Here is a 15,871-nt window from a genome sequence, read left to right as displayed (position 1 = left end):
TTAGGGGTTACCTGAAACCCAAAGTAATTCTATAGGCACTATGCACAGATTTCAAAGTCTTAAATCGTAAGAAATGTGTGAAGAAATATAGCCCCAAATGAACAAATTAAATTTTGTATGGGAATTTAAGTTTAGGGCAAAAAGACATATAAATGACCTGTGGAAACAAGTCAGTTTTAACAGTAAACTGAAATTACCTGTTGAACAAAAACATTGTTGAGATGACTGGCCAGTCTTCGGGCAAAATGCTCCCTCAGGTCACCGAAGCGCTGCTGCTGCTGCTTGACCGCCAGGAGCATGTCATGGCCTGCACCAGAACAACAGCCCCTCAGTGACTCGGCAAGGACAAAGATGCCCTCCACGTCTCAACAGAATTGCTAGGGCACAGTGTACATGTGGAGGTCAGAGGTCACCCTAGCTTGGGTTCCAGTGATCCAACTCAGGTCTCCAAACAGAACAGCAAACTCCTCTTCTTGATGGACCATCTTGCTGCCTTCCTTCCATACTTAATAAACTCACCCCACCCTGAGACCCTAAGGGACTCAGAGCCTTGTTAGACTATTAGTTTCCCACTGAGCTGCAGCTCCAATCTGTGCTATCCTAATGATAGCCACACTTAAGTTTTAAGGAACCCAAAGCTGTAATGGCTTATTTATCTGCTTAATAAAATTTGAGAAGGAAAAATAATAAAACACACTGGTTCTTCTTCAGTGTCACCTGGCAACAACTAGAAATGTGAATTTTAGGACCTTAGTTCAGGCCTACCCAACGTGGGGACACACCTGGTAATCTGTTTTTATGAGGCCGCTAGGTGATCTGAATGTACAATCAAGTTTTGGAACCACTGCTGGGAAAAACCGTATCTTCTCTGGCCTATGGTAACATTGACTTGTGCTTGCTTCTGCCAAAGAAACACTGAAAAATTGTGGTAGGCAGCAAGGTGGCTCTGCAGGTAAAGGTGCTTGCACATAAACCTTGCAATCTGAGGTCAACCCCCAAACCCACACAAAGGTGCAGGAAGAAAACTGAACCTACAAAGATGTCCTCTGACCTCAACATGTACACTGCAATATACAGTGTGCAGCATGCACACGTGCACACTGTATAATAAATAAATTTATAATAAATAAAATTATAAATTATAATAAATAAATAAGTTTATAATAAATAAAATTACACTTTTAAACACAATTATGGTGAGAGTACTGCATGGTGGTGCCTGCCTGTACTCCTAACACTTGCGAAGCAGAGGGATTGTAGGTTTGAGGCCAGCGGAGGCTACCCAGTGAGATGCTAATCCCCAAACTAAGCAAAATAAAAACTAGACAGATAATAATAAATACATGAAGGTAAAGATGTTAGAGTGAAGGAACTAAAATGAGTTCTTAGAGTTAACACAAATTTGTTGGGGAATCTGTGAAACTCATTTGTATAGCTAACAAAGTAACCCTAAATCACTTGGCCCAAGGTATTTCTTGTCAGAATTTCCAGTGTCAGTCTCAGTTCTTGATCAGATTTCATCACAGCTACTGGACACACCTGGTCGAAGGGCGACATTCATGCACTGCAGAAGGGCATCAGCAGCGTTGGTGCAGGCCTCAATGCCTTTGGAAGAAGCAAGGTCTCCTTCCTGAAGAGCCTTTATATGACCTTTGGCCAAGTCCATGTGGTTCTGGAACACATTCAAACACACCACTTGCACATGTAATTGGGGGGAAATACTGGCAGGACCTATTCAATCCTATCACTCAGTCCTGTAATTACTTTAAATCTTAATCTCACAAGGAAGCGGATGAGCTTTACGTAACATCGCTAGTCTTCCTGCCTTTGCTCTGCTGGTAATCTATGGAGATGCTCACCACGAGGAACTCTATCTCTGACAGGAGTTTCACATTATTCGTGTTACTGAGATGAATCAGGTGATTGCTTTCAGAGATCTGATCCATTTGCTCTTTTACGCTTTGGAGCATTTCTTCATAGCTGCTCAGTTTCAATTCAATCTGGTCCACCTCCTTCAGGGCCTCATCCAGCAACTGCATCAGGGTGTTCACTTGTTTTTCAGAGGCCATGATTGATTGAATGTTGGCCTACAAAGGGAGAGAAGACTGTAACAGTTCATGCTGTTTAAGCGTGTAAGGGAAGCACAAAGGCGAAATGCTGCCAGGTCTCTTTGCATCTAGCCAATCAGTTTCTGACTCACTTTCTACACTGTGTTCTTGGAAGGCTTACTTGCCGCTGTATTAAGGTTTGAGACCGTGCCTCAGAAACAGTGCAGAGAAATCAGAGGGCTCTGTTCTAAAACCTGGTTAGCAGCAAGCCCTAGATCCTTTCCCTTTCTTACCACGCTTACTCTGCTCCCCTTTGGTAAATGACTTGCTCATTTCAGCTGCTTTTCTATTATTTTAATTTGTACTTACTGTGTGTGTGTGTGCTTTTTGTTACAAAAAATAACAATGCTTATTCTTTGGTAATGAACTACTCAGAGCCTAGGAGAATTAAACCCCTGGGATGGTATCTGGTTGTCTACATTTTTCTTCCACCACTGCATATTAAGAATATTCCAAAATCTAAAACCTTAGCCAAATGTCTTCACTGGAAATGCTTGTGTGTGTGTGTGTGCGCGCGCGTGCATGTGATATGTGAATACGCATTTGCAGGTGTGTATGTGAGCATGGATACCAAATATAGTGTGTCTCTCTTAATTGCTCTCTCCTTATTGAGACAAGGTCTCTCACCTGAGCCCAGAGCTCCCTGATTTGTCTAGTCAGCTTGCTTCCGGGACCCGCTATCTCTGACTTACAAGCATTAGGGCTATAGAAAAGCTGATATGCCCACCCAGTGTTCAGCCACTCGGCTATCTCCTTAGCACCTGGTCCTATCTTCTCAACAGCTAATAACGAGCTTGCAAAGACAGCAGTAATCCCACTGTAAAAGCTGAAGTGCCGAGGCAGAACACGAGAGCACCACAAGCCTTCACAATCCGCCGCACCACTCAATCACAGCTCACCAGTTCTTACCCCATCTAGCACCTGCAGCTCTCGAGACAACTTCTCTGCAAAGGCTTCAGCGTTGGAGATGGCATACTCGCAGCCTTCCACCATGATTTCAATATCCTGCTCTTCTCTTGCGTTTAGCTCTTGGTACTCGTCTCCTGCTTCCTCATCCCCTCCTGCTACACTCTGATTTTCTCCACTTGGGACAGATTCTTAAAGGTAGAAATGTAAGGAAAGAAAGTTGTCAAAAAATGGGAAGAGCTGTAACATGGAACTTAAAGTGATAGCTAGTTAAGACCAATTATAAGCACAGGACACATTTAGTGGCTGAAGGATAGAAAAGAATGATTCAGAATATTTGAAAAAAAAATCTCAAACTTTACTTTCATACAAAACCACAATGTAACTGAAGTGGGGTCCTAAAAGCAACAGGAAGCATGCAGTCTAGTATGTGTGCTGTCTTCCAAGTGTTAAAACGGGCTCTAGTCACAATCTCTCAAAGCACAACTCCACTAACATAGAAAGCAACAAGTGGGTCTAATTCTCTTTCCCCCACTGGAGGTGGCTGTTGCTCTAACAAAACAGTAACGAATTGTGAACATGGAAAACAGTTTTTTCAGTTCTTCCCAGGCAGCATTTACCCTTGTTGTTTTTTTGCTATTCCTCTTCTCTTTTTCTCTCTCTCTCACACATGTTTCAAATAAATTTTAACTGAAGTGAGAAGTGTTTGTATTACAAGAAATTGTAAATACTGAAAATATTAACTGACTTTCTATTTTTGGCTGTTGTTTAAATTTTTCACCTGCATAGATAAGACAGCTAAGGGATTTCCTCAGTAGCTCTAATGAGAGAGTACCAACAATGCGGTGACTTGGAACTATAAAACTGCATAGCTCCCAGGCTTCTTAACAAATGTTAAGAGGCCAAGTCTGAAAAGCCGTCTAGATCAACATCTTGATCCACTTTGGAGAAAGGAACACATATAGTATGTAAGCACTTATAGTACAAAATTTGAGTTTGGTAGAGGTGAAATGAAAATCACTGTTAGCCCTAACTATGGCTCTAAAACAGCTACTGGTTTTCTAGACTGACTGTGACAGAAACTAAATCACAAATTCTGGATGCCCATAGTGTTTGTTATTTTACATGAAAATGAATATTTTCACTCAGCATGACTTGAAACATATTTATTTGTCTCAGAACAAAAATCTGCTAATTCCAGGGGAAACAGTATTTGCCTTGAAGAAGATAATAAGTTAGGCAGATTTCGTTACATCCCAGGGGGAAAAGAAGATGAAAACTTATGGTACAGGCAATTTACAGACTACACTCTGGAAATGTTTCTAGAGAGGCATTGCCATGTTCCTTGTCTTTTCAATGAGGTCATTTCATTGTAAAAATGTCACTATCGGATGTGACTTCATATTAACCACTAGAGGGCAGTGACTGCCTAACTAACCCACCACTGCTTTGCACTAAACATTTCAAACAAACAAGTGTTTTAAGTCATCAAAACTATTTTAGTGTACTTTCTTTCCCTGAAGCAGTCCTTTGGAAGCTAATAATGAATAGTACTATTAGTTTTATTACTATGGGATTTTGTAAAAAATTTATCGTTGGACACAACTACATAAAATATGCAACCAACCAATGGTATACGACAGAGGCAAGTAATACACACATGTGGAATAGAGTAAAAAGAAAAGGTGTTACGCACCTTCTGTAACTTTAGGCAGCTCTGGAGTGAAAGGTATGGAAAAGCAGAGGAAAGTAAGCACAGAGTATTAGCTGGGTAGAAAAGTGGACAGATTTAAAACTTTTAACTAATACCCGTATCTCATTTGAGCTTCATGATAAACTCGGGTTCTCAGGGCAACATTAAAACCAACTACACAGTTGGAAGATCCCTAAGAAGCTAAACTTCCATGTTTGTTTTTCTTATTCATTGTCTAGAAGTGCATTGCCCTATTTTCTCTCAGTCTTTCAGAAACAGTATCAAGTAGTCCTTGAAGAAGAAAGCTGGAAAGCGAAAACATTTCCAGGGTATTATTTGTGGGTCAGTTGTGACTCATGCATTTAATGTAGTTATTTTCACTCAAAGCCCAAAGCTTTGCCAGGACACTCCCTCACAAAGGATTAGTCACAAAACATTGTTTCAAACAATAAGACAGAGTTAAGAAACAAACACAGGAAAGAACAGGGCAAGCAGGCATTCAAGAATTCAAGGGGAAGATTGTTTAAAATCTGGCTGAAAGTCAACTGATGAAAAAGAAAAGAAAAAGAAAACTGAGGAAAAATAAAAAAAACTTCCTTCTCCAATTCTAAAACTCCAACATCCCACAGTCATTTATAAAAACTAGGGAAGCTGCTGCTGCTGCTCCTGCTGCTTGAACACTTTCAACAGTATCAACTTACTTGGGTGATTATTTAGCTCTTCAAATGAAGTGGTAATGAGGGCTTCCCCCTAACAGCCAACCTAAAGGCTTTACTTCTTTAAAATGAAAATGAATGGCTCATTAAAACTAGTTTTTAGACATTTATAAAGCTTTTCCCTGAATACTAAAATAACAGTTATTGAGCAACAGAAACTGCTTTCCAAAATGCCATCCTGAAGGATTTTAGCAGCCTTAAAACAAATCTCAATTGAGTTAATTTTTATAAATATTAAAACACCTACATATTTATTGTATGTCCTGAAAAATTAAGTACCTTAAAAGAAGTCCAAAGCTATTCTTAAAATCAGCACTAGTCTGTGCATGCTTTTGGTAATGTTTTTTTTTTTAGTGCAAGATAGAATATGCATTTTTCAATATAGTTGTCCTAATGAAATACCTTAACTTAAAGTATATATTAGGAATAAATAACATCTGGAAACACAGAATATTTGAAAACAGAATAGCAAGCTTTTCAATGAATGATTAATCAGAATACTCTTGCCTCAATTGGTAAAACAAACAAATCAATAATCCCCAAATTCATTCAAAGCAAATGAATGTGTAGTTGAAAGTAAGAAAAATTACCACACATTTCTAGGGAGTCATTTCCTCAACATAGCTCACAGTCAAGGCCCTGGTGAGGAGGCAGCCCTGGTGCTCCTAACCTAGCCCAGTGTCTCAGTGGGAAGGGGCTTGGGGGCCGCTCAGGGTCTTGACAGACTGGAGTATTTGCCAGTTTTCTGCAGCTCTGAGCACCAAGGCTAGAGAGTGCAGACCTTCTGAGAGAGAGGAATCTATGTGAAAGGAGGAAAGTCCACAGTCAAATAAAAATAGGATCAAATAAAATAAGAGGCAAGTGTCTAGGTGAATGTTTTTCTTTATACTATATCTTAAGTTTTTTAATACTGGGCCAGAGACTGGCTCAATGACTATAGGTGCTAGGCAGATAACCCACACTAATCCCTGGAAGCCAACTTCACAACATCATCTCTGACAACCACACAAGCGTCATGGGAAGCACACGTTCTCCTCCCAATAAATACATGAATAAAGTTTTAAGGCAGACATGATGGCTCACAGGGAAGGTTAGGCAGGAAGCCTGCCGTGAGTTTCAAGTCAATCTGGATACAAAATGAACTCCAAGCTAGCCTGCACTTCATAGGGAAAAACAGCTGGTTTCTTCTGTGAGATAAAGAATGCTATACAAATGGCACCCATTGGGCATTCAGAACCATTTCCAGATGATGCTACACCCTCAGGAAAGACACCTGCCAAGCATGAAACCTCACTGAACACTTCAATACTTCAGGGTAGAGGCTGACTTGCCACACAGAATAGTCCAAGTAACATTTGCAAAGGCAGATGAATCAAAGATGTCCCCATCAACCTCCTACCCAAGGGTTCTGCTGCAAGAAGAGAATTTGTTGAGCATTTACTATAAACCTGACACCCTTCTCATCGCGTTTATGTAGGAAGAAACGGGATGCTTACAATAACTGTAGGGAAATACTATTTTCATCTCTATTTTGGACATAAGGGAAACTGAGGCTGCCATTAACTATATAAAGGCAGGCAACAGCTGGCAAAGCCAGACTTTAAACACAGGCAGTGTAACATCAGAGCTGCCTTAGCCTACTATGTCTACTGCTAGGCATAAAAGTACTGCTGTAGGGTCAGTTATCCCACAGCTGTTTCAAATAAGAAAGGACAGAAACTTAATTAATCAATAAATAATGGTATAGCCAGACAATGGAATACTACGGTGCTAATAAAAATTTAGAGTATTTAGTAACATAAAAAAAAATGTTTGTGCCGAATTCATTATATGAAAAAGGAATGTTAGGAAACAAGTATGAATTTCTCTATTTAAAGAAAATTATTTAAGTAGTCATAGAAAAAAGCCTTGAAGAATATATGTCAAAATGTTAGCAGTAATTATCTCCTAGGAGCATATTTATAGGTGAATACATTTTAAGTACTGAGATTGAACCCACTGTCCCTGCATATGCTAGGCAAGTGCTCTAACAATGAGCTGTCTCTAGAGCCTGTCACTGTTTATTTTTAGACAGGGTCTCACTAAGTTGCCCAAGAGACTCCTCTGGAGCTGAGACAGTCTTGAACTTGTGATCACTCTGCCTTAGCCTCCCAAGTACTTGGAACTGCTGACCTGTGATTCTACTTTTTAAATTTAATATACCAGTACCCTATAATGTACACTTACAATGTCTTCAATAAAAAAATCACGTAGACATTTTTATGACATATTGTAAGGGAGACTCAGCATCCTAATTACTTTAAATAGTGCCAAATCCTATAGTCATTTAAGGATACACACGATCATGCATACACATTTTCATTTACTTTACCTTCCAAGAGCTGTGAGCTCACATTAACAAAATCAATTTTCTTGCGGAGATAGCGCTGATTCAGTTTCCAAATGCAGGAAATGAATGCATTCTTTTCAGCAGTGCTGCTGGCAACCCACTTATACACTTTTTCAAAATGTAAATCAAATTCAGGATTTTCCTAAAACAAAAAAGTGTAGAAAATAGGTTGTGATCCTATCACTTTTCATTGTTAATATAAAATCTACTTAAAAATTAAGAGTGGAAGCTGGTTTTGGGAGGCAAAGAAAAAAAACATTAGAAATATCATGTACATGGCTAGAGATATACTTGCCTCCCATATTTAGGGGCTTGGCTTCAAACACTGCATACATACATGCACTGAATGACTTGAAGTGCTTAGAGAATACAATTTATAGAAAAAACTGGACAAGCAACATCCCAGGCAGTGAACACTTTCCCTCTGAAAGGGCAGGTTCCACACTTGATGGCTTTGTGCTCAGCTTCCCTGAGGAACATGACAATGGTGTCTAGCTTGAACACGGCTCTCATTTTCTCTTTTTAGTGGCTTATGACGTTTTGGTTACATAATTTCTTCAACAATGTGTGATCTGAAACTAATTCCCTATTAAAGAATATACCTAATTAAAACACGAGGGAAAAAAACCCTTGTATACTTTCTAAGACCAAAGATGGTGAGAAACAATTTGTTTCTTTGTGTAGGCTTGGCTGTCCTGGACTGGCTTTGTTGACCAGGCTGGCCTTGAACTCACAGAAATCCGCCTGTCTCTGCCTTCCAGAGTATTGGGATTACAGGTGTGCACCCCTATACCCAGCTTTTTTTTTTTTTTTTGGCACTTATTGTTTTATGTTTTGAAAATGTAGAATTAACAGGCATCTCAAAAGGCAAAAATGTTGGAGAACTTTAAAGTTGTTTAAGAGACTGAGGCAGACTGAATTGCACTGTACCTTCTGCAAGTCTTCAGGTCAGTGCTTAGTCTTCTTCTCTGCTGCTCTTTGATAAACACTGACCACACTGATGTGGAGAAGAATGGGTTTATTTCATCTTACACTACTGGGTAACTGTCCACCACAGAGAGACGTCAGGGCAGGAACTTGAGCAGGATCAGAGGCAGGAACCATGAAAAAAAGCTGCTTACTGGCCTGCGCCCATGCTCTCATTTAGGTATTTTTATTATACCTTCAAGGACGGCCTGCCCAGGGATGGCACCATCCACAGCGGGTTGGGCCCTCTGAATCAATCAACAATCAAGAAAATGCCACAGAGATATGCCTATGGCCAATCTGATGGAAGCATTTCCTCAGCTGAAGCTCCTTCCTTCCACGGGACTCTAGTTTGTGTCAGGCTGACAGAAACTAACCAGTACTGCCATTATATAGCAGTATTTCTTTCCTGACTACAGGACTACTTGACTCTTACGCAGGAATGAAAACATGAATGTATACTATTGTCCACTTCCAAAGAATTAAAACTTAGACTCAAATGCACTACAATATAGGACAGTGATATATTCCAACATATTAAATCTTCTATATAGTAAAGAGATAATTTTATTCATTTACAGCAATATTCAGGGGGAACAAAATGTCGACAGACCTTCCAGGCAAGAAAAGTTAGATGAGACTATTACTTTGAATAATAGAGTATTTTAAGGAACAGGACTTGATTTGTAGCATGATGATCATAGAACATTAGGATACAATTAGTAATTTGTTCAACTTACATCTTATAAACAGAGCTTATGCATTCAAGAAACTGAAAACCTGAGCTGGTGAGACAGCTCAGCAGGTAAAGGCACCTGCTGTCAGTCTAACAAGCTGCTGCCCAGGACGGAGGAGAGAGCAGATTCACAAATTGTCCTCCGACCTCCACAAGCCTGCACATGTGCAACTTTTATCGAAAACTTGTATTTATGGTTGAAAGTAATCCCTGTCCTGCTTAGAAACATATCTGAGAGTACTGGCAACGAATGTGAACTTGCTGGGAAATGAGCGCTTCCCTGGGAATACTTCCTCTAACGCCAGTAATGAGGCTGAGTGCTCCAGCGGCAGCAGCTGCACCAATCAATGCGCAATACTAAATGGCACTGCCAGGCTACGTATGAAAAGTTCATATTTTATATCCATCTACAGTAAACACACACCAAGGGGCCTACACAGGATGAAACAACAAAAACAAAAAACTCCAACCTATTGAGCAAGTGAGCCCTGAGGGCTCTGCCGAAGGAAGCGCTGGGCAGTGTGAGGGAACTTCACAAGCCTATGGATGCAGGAGGTGTGTTTCTGAAAGGCTGCCCATGTGCTTCCTCTTACAGCTTTCCAAAGGCTGCCTTCTCTTGCCACCTTAGTGTCAGAAATTATTTACTGAAGCTAAAAACAACAACAACAAAACCCCCACACAACAGAAAACTCCTTTTCTGTCCAAATACTCCTCTTCTTCCCTCCCCACACTTGTCAAACCACTTCACACATTTTCCTAAATTCTGTGTGCTTCTTAGGAATAAGGCAAAAGTCTAGCTTACTAAAACACTTAACATCTCTCTCTCTCTTTCTCTCTCCCTCTCTATCTCTCTCTCTCTCTTTCTGTGTCTCTTTGTCTCTCTCCCTGTCTCTTTCTCTGTGTGTGTGTGTGAGAGACAGAGAAAGAGATTGATTCAGAAGAAATCTGACAAAGATTGACTAAAATTACTCTTGCTTTTATTTCTTAGCACATGCCTCAACCTTTCATTTTATTCAGCTTTTTAATGCCTAGATTTATGCCACAGAAGAGCAAAACCAGGGTTTCAGCCAGGTGTGGTGGTGCATGTCCGTCATCCCAGTATTTGGGAAACAGAGGCATAAGAAGCAGGAGTTTAGAGACAGCTTCAGCCACCACAAGAAGTTTGAGGTCAAACTCATGGGTTGCCTGAGACCCTGTCTCAAAGGAACAAACAAACAAGACCCTACAGTTTTCTCTCACCAGATCAATTTACAAATGTCTACATCACTTTTTCTTCTTTGTGCTTTCTGAAAAACAGACATAACTTTTGGAGTTGCGGCAGAGGTGTGACAGCTACATGAGTATGAGCCTGGCTCTGAGTCCCCCAGCACAGTGGCTGTGCTGTAGTGTTCTGCTGTGCTCCTGAGGCGCACGGTGACAGAAGACAAGACGTCGGAGCTAGCCAGGAGGGGAGGTGGAGGAAGACCCATGAACTCAGGGAGGAGCAATACTGGATTTCACAGGCACTGCTGAGAACTGCCTTGAGCTGCCTTTAGTGACCCTTTACCGTGATTACTGTTAATATCTGTCCTCCAAGTTTGCTCACACTGAAGGTGTAAATTTATATACTTAAAATTTTATTTAATCACCTCAAAATAAGGTGGGGCCCCATTCCCATCACTTCCTTTATTTGAACCACAAACACCAAATGTCAAATTGCCTGCATTCACTGCTGAGTCTTCATTTCATGAAGGAGGATTATGCAAAGATGGCTCCTTATGTACATCACACATGCTTTGAACCAAGGCTTACCAAAACAATGACTGATTTTTAGAGAGTTAATTCACACGATACACTAAAGTTCATACTAATTTATAGAATTTTAAACTAAGGATATTTAATTTAAATAAAGAACTACATAGCATTAAGGTTATTATACTCTAGTTTGTCTAGCTTGGCCACAAATATAAGTGTAGTTTTTACAAACTAAAAAGCCGAATCAAACATACATATGTAGTTATTTTAAGTTGTCTAATAGTGGGGGTGAAGAATAGAGATTAATGTATTTTAGACTAACAAGCGGCAGACCGACAGCCACAGAACAAGTTTGATCACCTCAGGACACACATGCTGTATATAACATGAAAGACACCTTCTGAACACAGTCAAGGGACCATTGCAAACATACTTTGATGGCATCTTTAGCATCTACCACAGCGAGGTCTCGAAGGGCCCAAGCAATTTGCCTCTTGTAGAAATCTCCCTTGTCAGATTTCTTGACTTTGACCACCTTCACCTGCACGGGGCGTTCAGTTGTCACTGTTGAACAAAACACACACCATTGTTAGCAGTATCAGTCATCTACCCATTCATTCGCTCACTGTAAATGTGGCTTTCAGGTGCCTGATGTGGTGAATCTGAAGTAAGTGTACTGCCTTGTAATAAGTCACAGAGGAGTTCACAGAGGCCACAGGAGTCGCCTAATACCATCAGAAAACACAGATATTTACATTATGATTCATAACAGTAGAAAAGTTACAGTTATGAAGTAGCAGCAAAAATAATTTTATGGTTGGTGGTAACCACAACCTGAAGAACTATTTTAAAGAGTTGAAGCATTAGAAAGGTTGAGAACCACTGGGCTAAAGAATATTCAGGGGAAAAAAATCTATTAAATTGCATTTGCTAAGCAAAAATCACCTCCACTCCTCCAATCTAGTCCAGCAGTTCTACCTCCTCCTCCTGCCAAGTTTTCAAAAAGAGAATAACTCCAAACACACAACTATTCTAGTGAGAAAACAAGGGGTGTGTCCTGACTTGTTTACTAACTGATTAACAAGCCAAAGGCAACAAGAGGAAATTTACACATATACAATGAAAAGGGATGTAAAAATCTTAAACCAGTATACTGGCAAATAGGCCATTTATAAAAGATACCATTTTGTTTCATCAAATCTTACATTATTACTGGTAATCACACATAGACCTAAGGAAGAAGACCTCATAACAAATATAACATGCAAAACTTTGAGAAAACAGACAAAATAATGAGGCTCACAGAACAGAAAATCAACATGTTAATGGCATAAACACACCATTAAAAAAAAAAAATGCAAGCTCCCTACAAATTGAATGACAGCTTCAAAACAATCCCAATCAAAACTGCAACAAATTCTGGAACTTAAGAAGTTGATTCTACAATTAGAGTGAAAGAGTAAATAAAAAAAAATAAAACAAAAATGAGATATAAGAGAAAATCCTGAAATACAAATATGTGCTCACGCACACAGACAGACACATAAAAATATACCACATTCACTAAGACATAGTAAATCAAAACCTTTACAAAATAATGCTGTAAAAGCCATAAAGCATCAATTTTATTAAATGACAATTAAGTTTCACTATGAGAAACCATAAAAAGTGCAAAGATAAACCAGAAACTATACACCCCCATACTAGAAATATCTATGCAGCTAATAGATATTACAGTATCTATCCAAATAATAATAATAATTTAAAAACTGTACAAATCTGTATAAGGACAACTAGTCCAATAGGAAGATAAGCAAAAGGCTTAAGTGGTAAATTTCCTAAGGAAAGAAAATGGCCAATACATTCTTGAGAGGGTGCACAACCTCATCATCAGTTAGCAAAGTGCATTTTTGAAACCACAATGACACACTAAGTCACTCCACCTTCCTGGTGACGATCTGTCTGTGAGAAGAAACTGTTGTTGATTAGGGTGTAGCGAGTACAAGGAAACCACACTGCTGTGGGACTGAAAAGAAGAATCCCATAAAACAACAACAAAAAAACAAAACTGTATCTTAGAGCAGAATCCACACCTAAGTGGATTTATAATGATTTTTAAAGTACCCTTTTATTTTAAAATAATTTTGGTGTGTATAGCAGAAGACAAGCTCAAACGCATTCACAAACCAGTCGTCTGAACAGCAAAGCCTAGAACAAACGTCACGTCATGCTCCCCCTGGTAGGATGTGTATGGGGACGATGAGACACTCATGGTGGAATATGAATAGCAGTGACTATGAAGGTATTACAGCCTTGTGAAAGAACAAAAACCAAACTCATGGCCAGGGGTGGTAGCCGATTGCAGAGGCAGGTGGGTCTCTGAGTTCTAGGCTAGCTTGGTTTATGTGAGCTCCAGGGTAGCCAGGAATACAACGTGAGATCCTGTCTCAAAAACAAACCAATAAGAAACTCCAAAATAAAACACAATTCTCATGAATGTATTACTGAATGGGAGAGGTCACAAAGAATTCTAATTCAACTTATTAAAAGTTTAAAGACAAGTAGAACTAAATAATATAGTTTGAAATTACACATGGGAATGTGATAAGATTCAGGATAGCAGACAGCTGAAAGGCAGAAAGGCACGGGTAAGGAAGACACCGCAACACTTCATGGACAATGAAGCTGTCACCTTACACTGTGTGCTGAGTGTTCTCCCTGTGACTTCCCATCCACCTTAGACACAAGGCATAAAAAACACCGGCTCGGCAGTCAATAAAAACAATTAAAAATTAATTTGTCCGTCCAGGAATTTCCCCGGTCATAGAAACAATGAGAATCTGACCCTAAGGAATGAAGGAGTATCAAACACACATCTCTGCTTTAATGAACGCCTACCTGTGGCACACAGAAAACAGTTCTTTTTCTTTTTGCCGGCTTTGCAGACATTCACGATGCTCAGCAGGCGCTCATCGTTTGGTGTGAAAATATCTCTCTGTAACGCATGCTTGATTGCTGTCATCTTTTCTCAGCTGAAAAAAATTTAGAATAGAGGTATTGAGCTCATTCTTAAAATCACTGTCCTCCCTCATAAACTGTCCCATTTATGACTCAAATGGGAAATTCTTCACTAACAAAGACATAAACACATATCCATACATCTACAGCATGAAAGCATGGAGCTGTAAATAAAGCTGTAAAGTTGTAAATAAAATCAGAGAAACCAGCATCGTCAAAGTCAAAACTTTTCCAAGGGTTCAACAACACATTCACACATACACACATACATACATACATACACGCCCATTCACACACAGAGATAACACACACACATACATACATGCACACACACACAGACACTTGTACAACTAGCCAATAAATATACGAATAAAAACGAAAGTTCAGTATTGGGCTAGGTGATAGCTGCTAGTAAAGCGCTTCCTGGTAAGCATCAGGACACAAGTCCAATCTTGTTTAATCTCTGGCGCTCACACAACAAGCAGTGCGTGGTGGGGCCTGCTTTTAACCTAGTGCCGGGGAGGCAGAGACAAGCCCCGGTGAACCTGGGGTTCACTGACCCGATAGCCTCACCTATTTGTGGAGAGCTGGTCTGGTGAGATGCCATGACTAAGAAAAGGGAAGAGGTATGAATGGTGCCTTGAGGAAAAACATGTGCAGCTGCCCTCTGGCTTTTGCAAAGGCTTTCCATATCATTAACCATTTGGGAAGTGCAAATGAGATCCCCAGTGAGGTATCCACTAATTTCACCTGCTAGGAATGCCAAAAATCCAAAGGACACACAGCAGCAAGTACTGATGAAGAAAACTCTCCCACATGGCTATGGAATTACAAATGGTATAGTTGCTTTAGAAAACAGTTCGGCAGTTTCTTCAAAAAGGCAAGCATGCAACTCCCCTTATGATCCAGCTTATTACTCCCAAAAGAAATGAAAAGATCTCCACAGAAAAACTCATACGAGTGTTCAAAGAAACATGACAACCACTGGTTATATGAGAGGCACCAGCTCCAAGCCCCCTGTGGATACCAAAACCTACAGACATCCATGCCCCTACATAGAATGCTATAGTGTTGTTAATAGACTATAGTCCATAGATTTGTATAATCTCTAGATTACATTTAATCCCAAGTGTAATGTAAATGCTATATAGTTACTGTGTATTGTTTAGAGAATGTTTAAAAAAAAACCCTCTATACATGCTCAGTACAAAAACCATTTTCCCCCAACTATCTCAGTTGGAGGCTGGTTGAATGTCTGGACTCGGAACCTGCAGATACAGAAGGCGAACCTCATTTATAGAAGCCAAGAAAGCACGAACAACTCAAACAGTCATTGATGGAGAGATACCGAAATATGCCACATTGAGGCATTGAGGCTGTGAAAAATAACAGGGATGGAGTACTGATACAGGCACGATATGGATAAAGCGTTAAGCAAAAGAAATAAAAGACTATGCATGATCAGATTACATTTATCACAAGTGCTTCTTAGAACGGAAACACTCATGAAGACAGAAAGAAGAAAAACTGCTAGGAGATGGAGATGAAGAAGGGAAACAAAGCTACTAGAGAAGGAAACCATTCTTCACTTAGTGTGATGGTATA

General features: G+C 39.8%; 1 protein-coding gene across 7 annotated transcripts in view; it reads right to left on the bottom strand.

Moving 5' to 3' along the window:
* Exoc1 (exocyst complex component 1) overlaps positions 1-15,871 on the bottom strand; it is a 44,458-nt gene that overhangs the window by 25,201 nt on the left and 3,386 nt on the right. For 4 of the 7 annotated variants that reach the window (XM_060380782.1, XM_060380784.1, XM_021650844.2 and 1 more), the window contains exons 2-9: positions 14,147-14,280; positions 11,682-11,812; positions 7,795-7,954; positions 4,711-4,731; positions 3,018-3,205; positions 1,860-2,087; positions 1,540-1,672; positions 198-307 (exon numbers count right to left, since the gene is read on the bottom strand). In XM_060380782.1, coding sequence (XP_060236765.1) covers positions 198-307; positions 1,540-1,672; positions 1,860-2,087; positions 3,018-3,205; positions 4,711-4,731; positions 7,795-7,954; positions 11,682-11,812; positions 14,147-14,270 — 1,095 coding nt within the window. In that variant the 5' untranslated portion in view covers positions 14,271-14,280. The remainder of the gene's footprint in view (positions 1-197; positions 308-1,539; positions 1,673-1,859; positions 2,088-3,017; positions 3,206-4,710; positions 4,732-7,794; positions 7,955-11,681; positions 11,813-14,146; positions 14,281-15,871) is intronic. The other 3 variants (XM_060380783.1, XM_021650852.2, XM_021650872.2) reach the window with 1 other exon arrangement.

The sequence above is a fragment of the Meriones unguiculatus genome, chromosome 3 (assembly GCF_030254825.1).
Source record: "Meriones unguiculatus strain TT.TT164.6M chromosome 3, Bangor_MerUng_6.1, whole genome shotgun sequence".
In the NCBI taxonomy this organism is placed as follows: domain Eukaryota; kingdom Metazoa; phylum Chordata; class Mammalia; order Rodentia; family Muridae; genus Meriones; species Meriones unguiculatus.
This window is presented reverse-complemented; position numbering and strand designations above follow the sequence as displayed.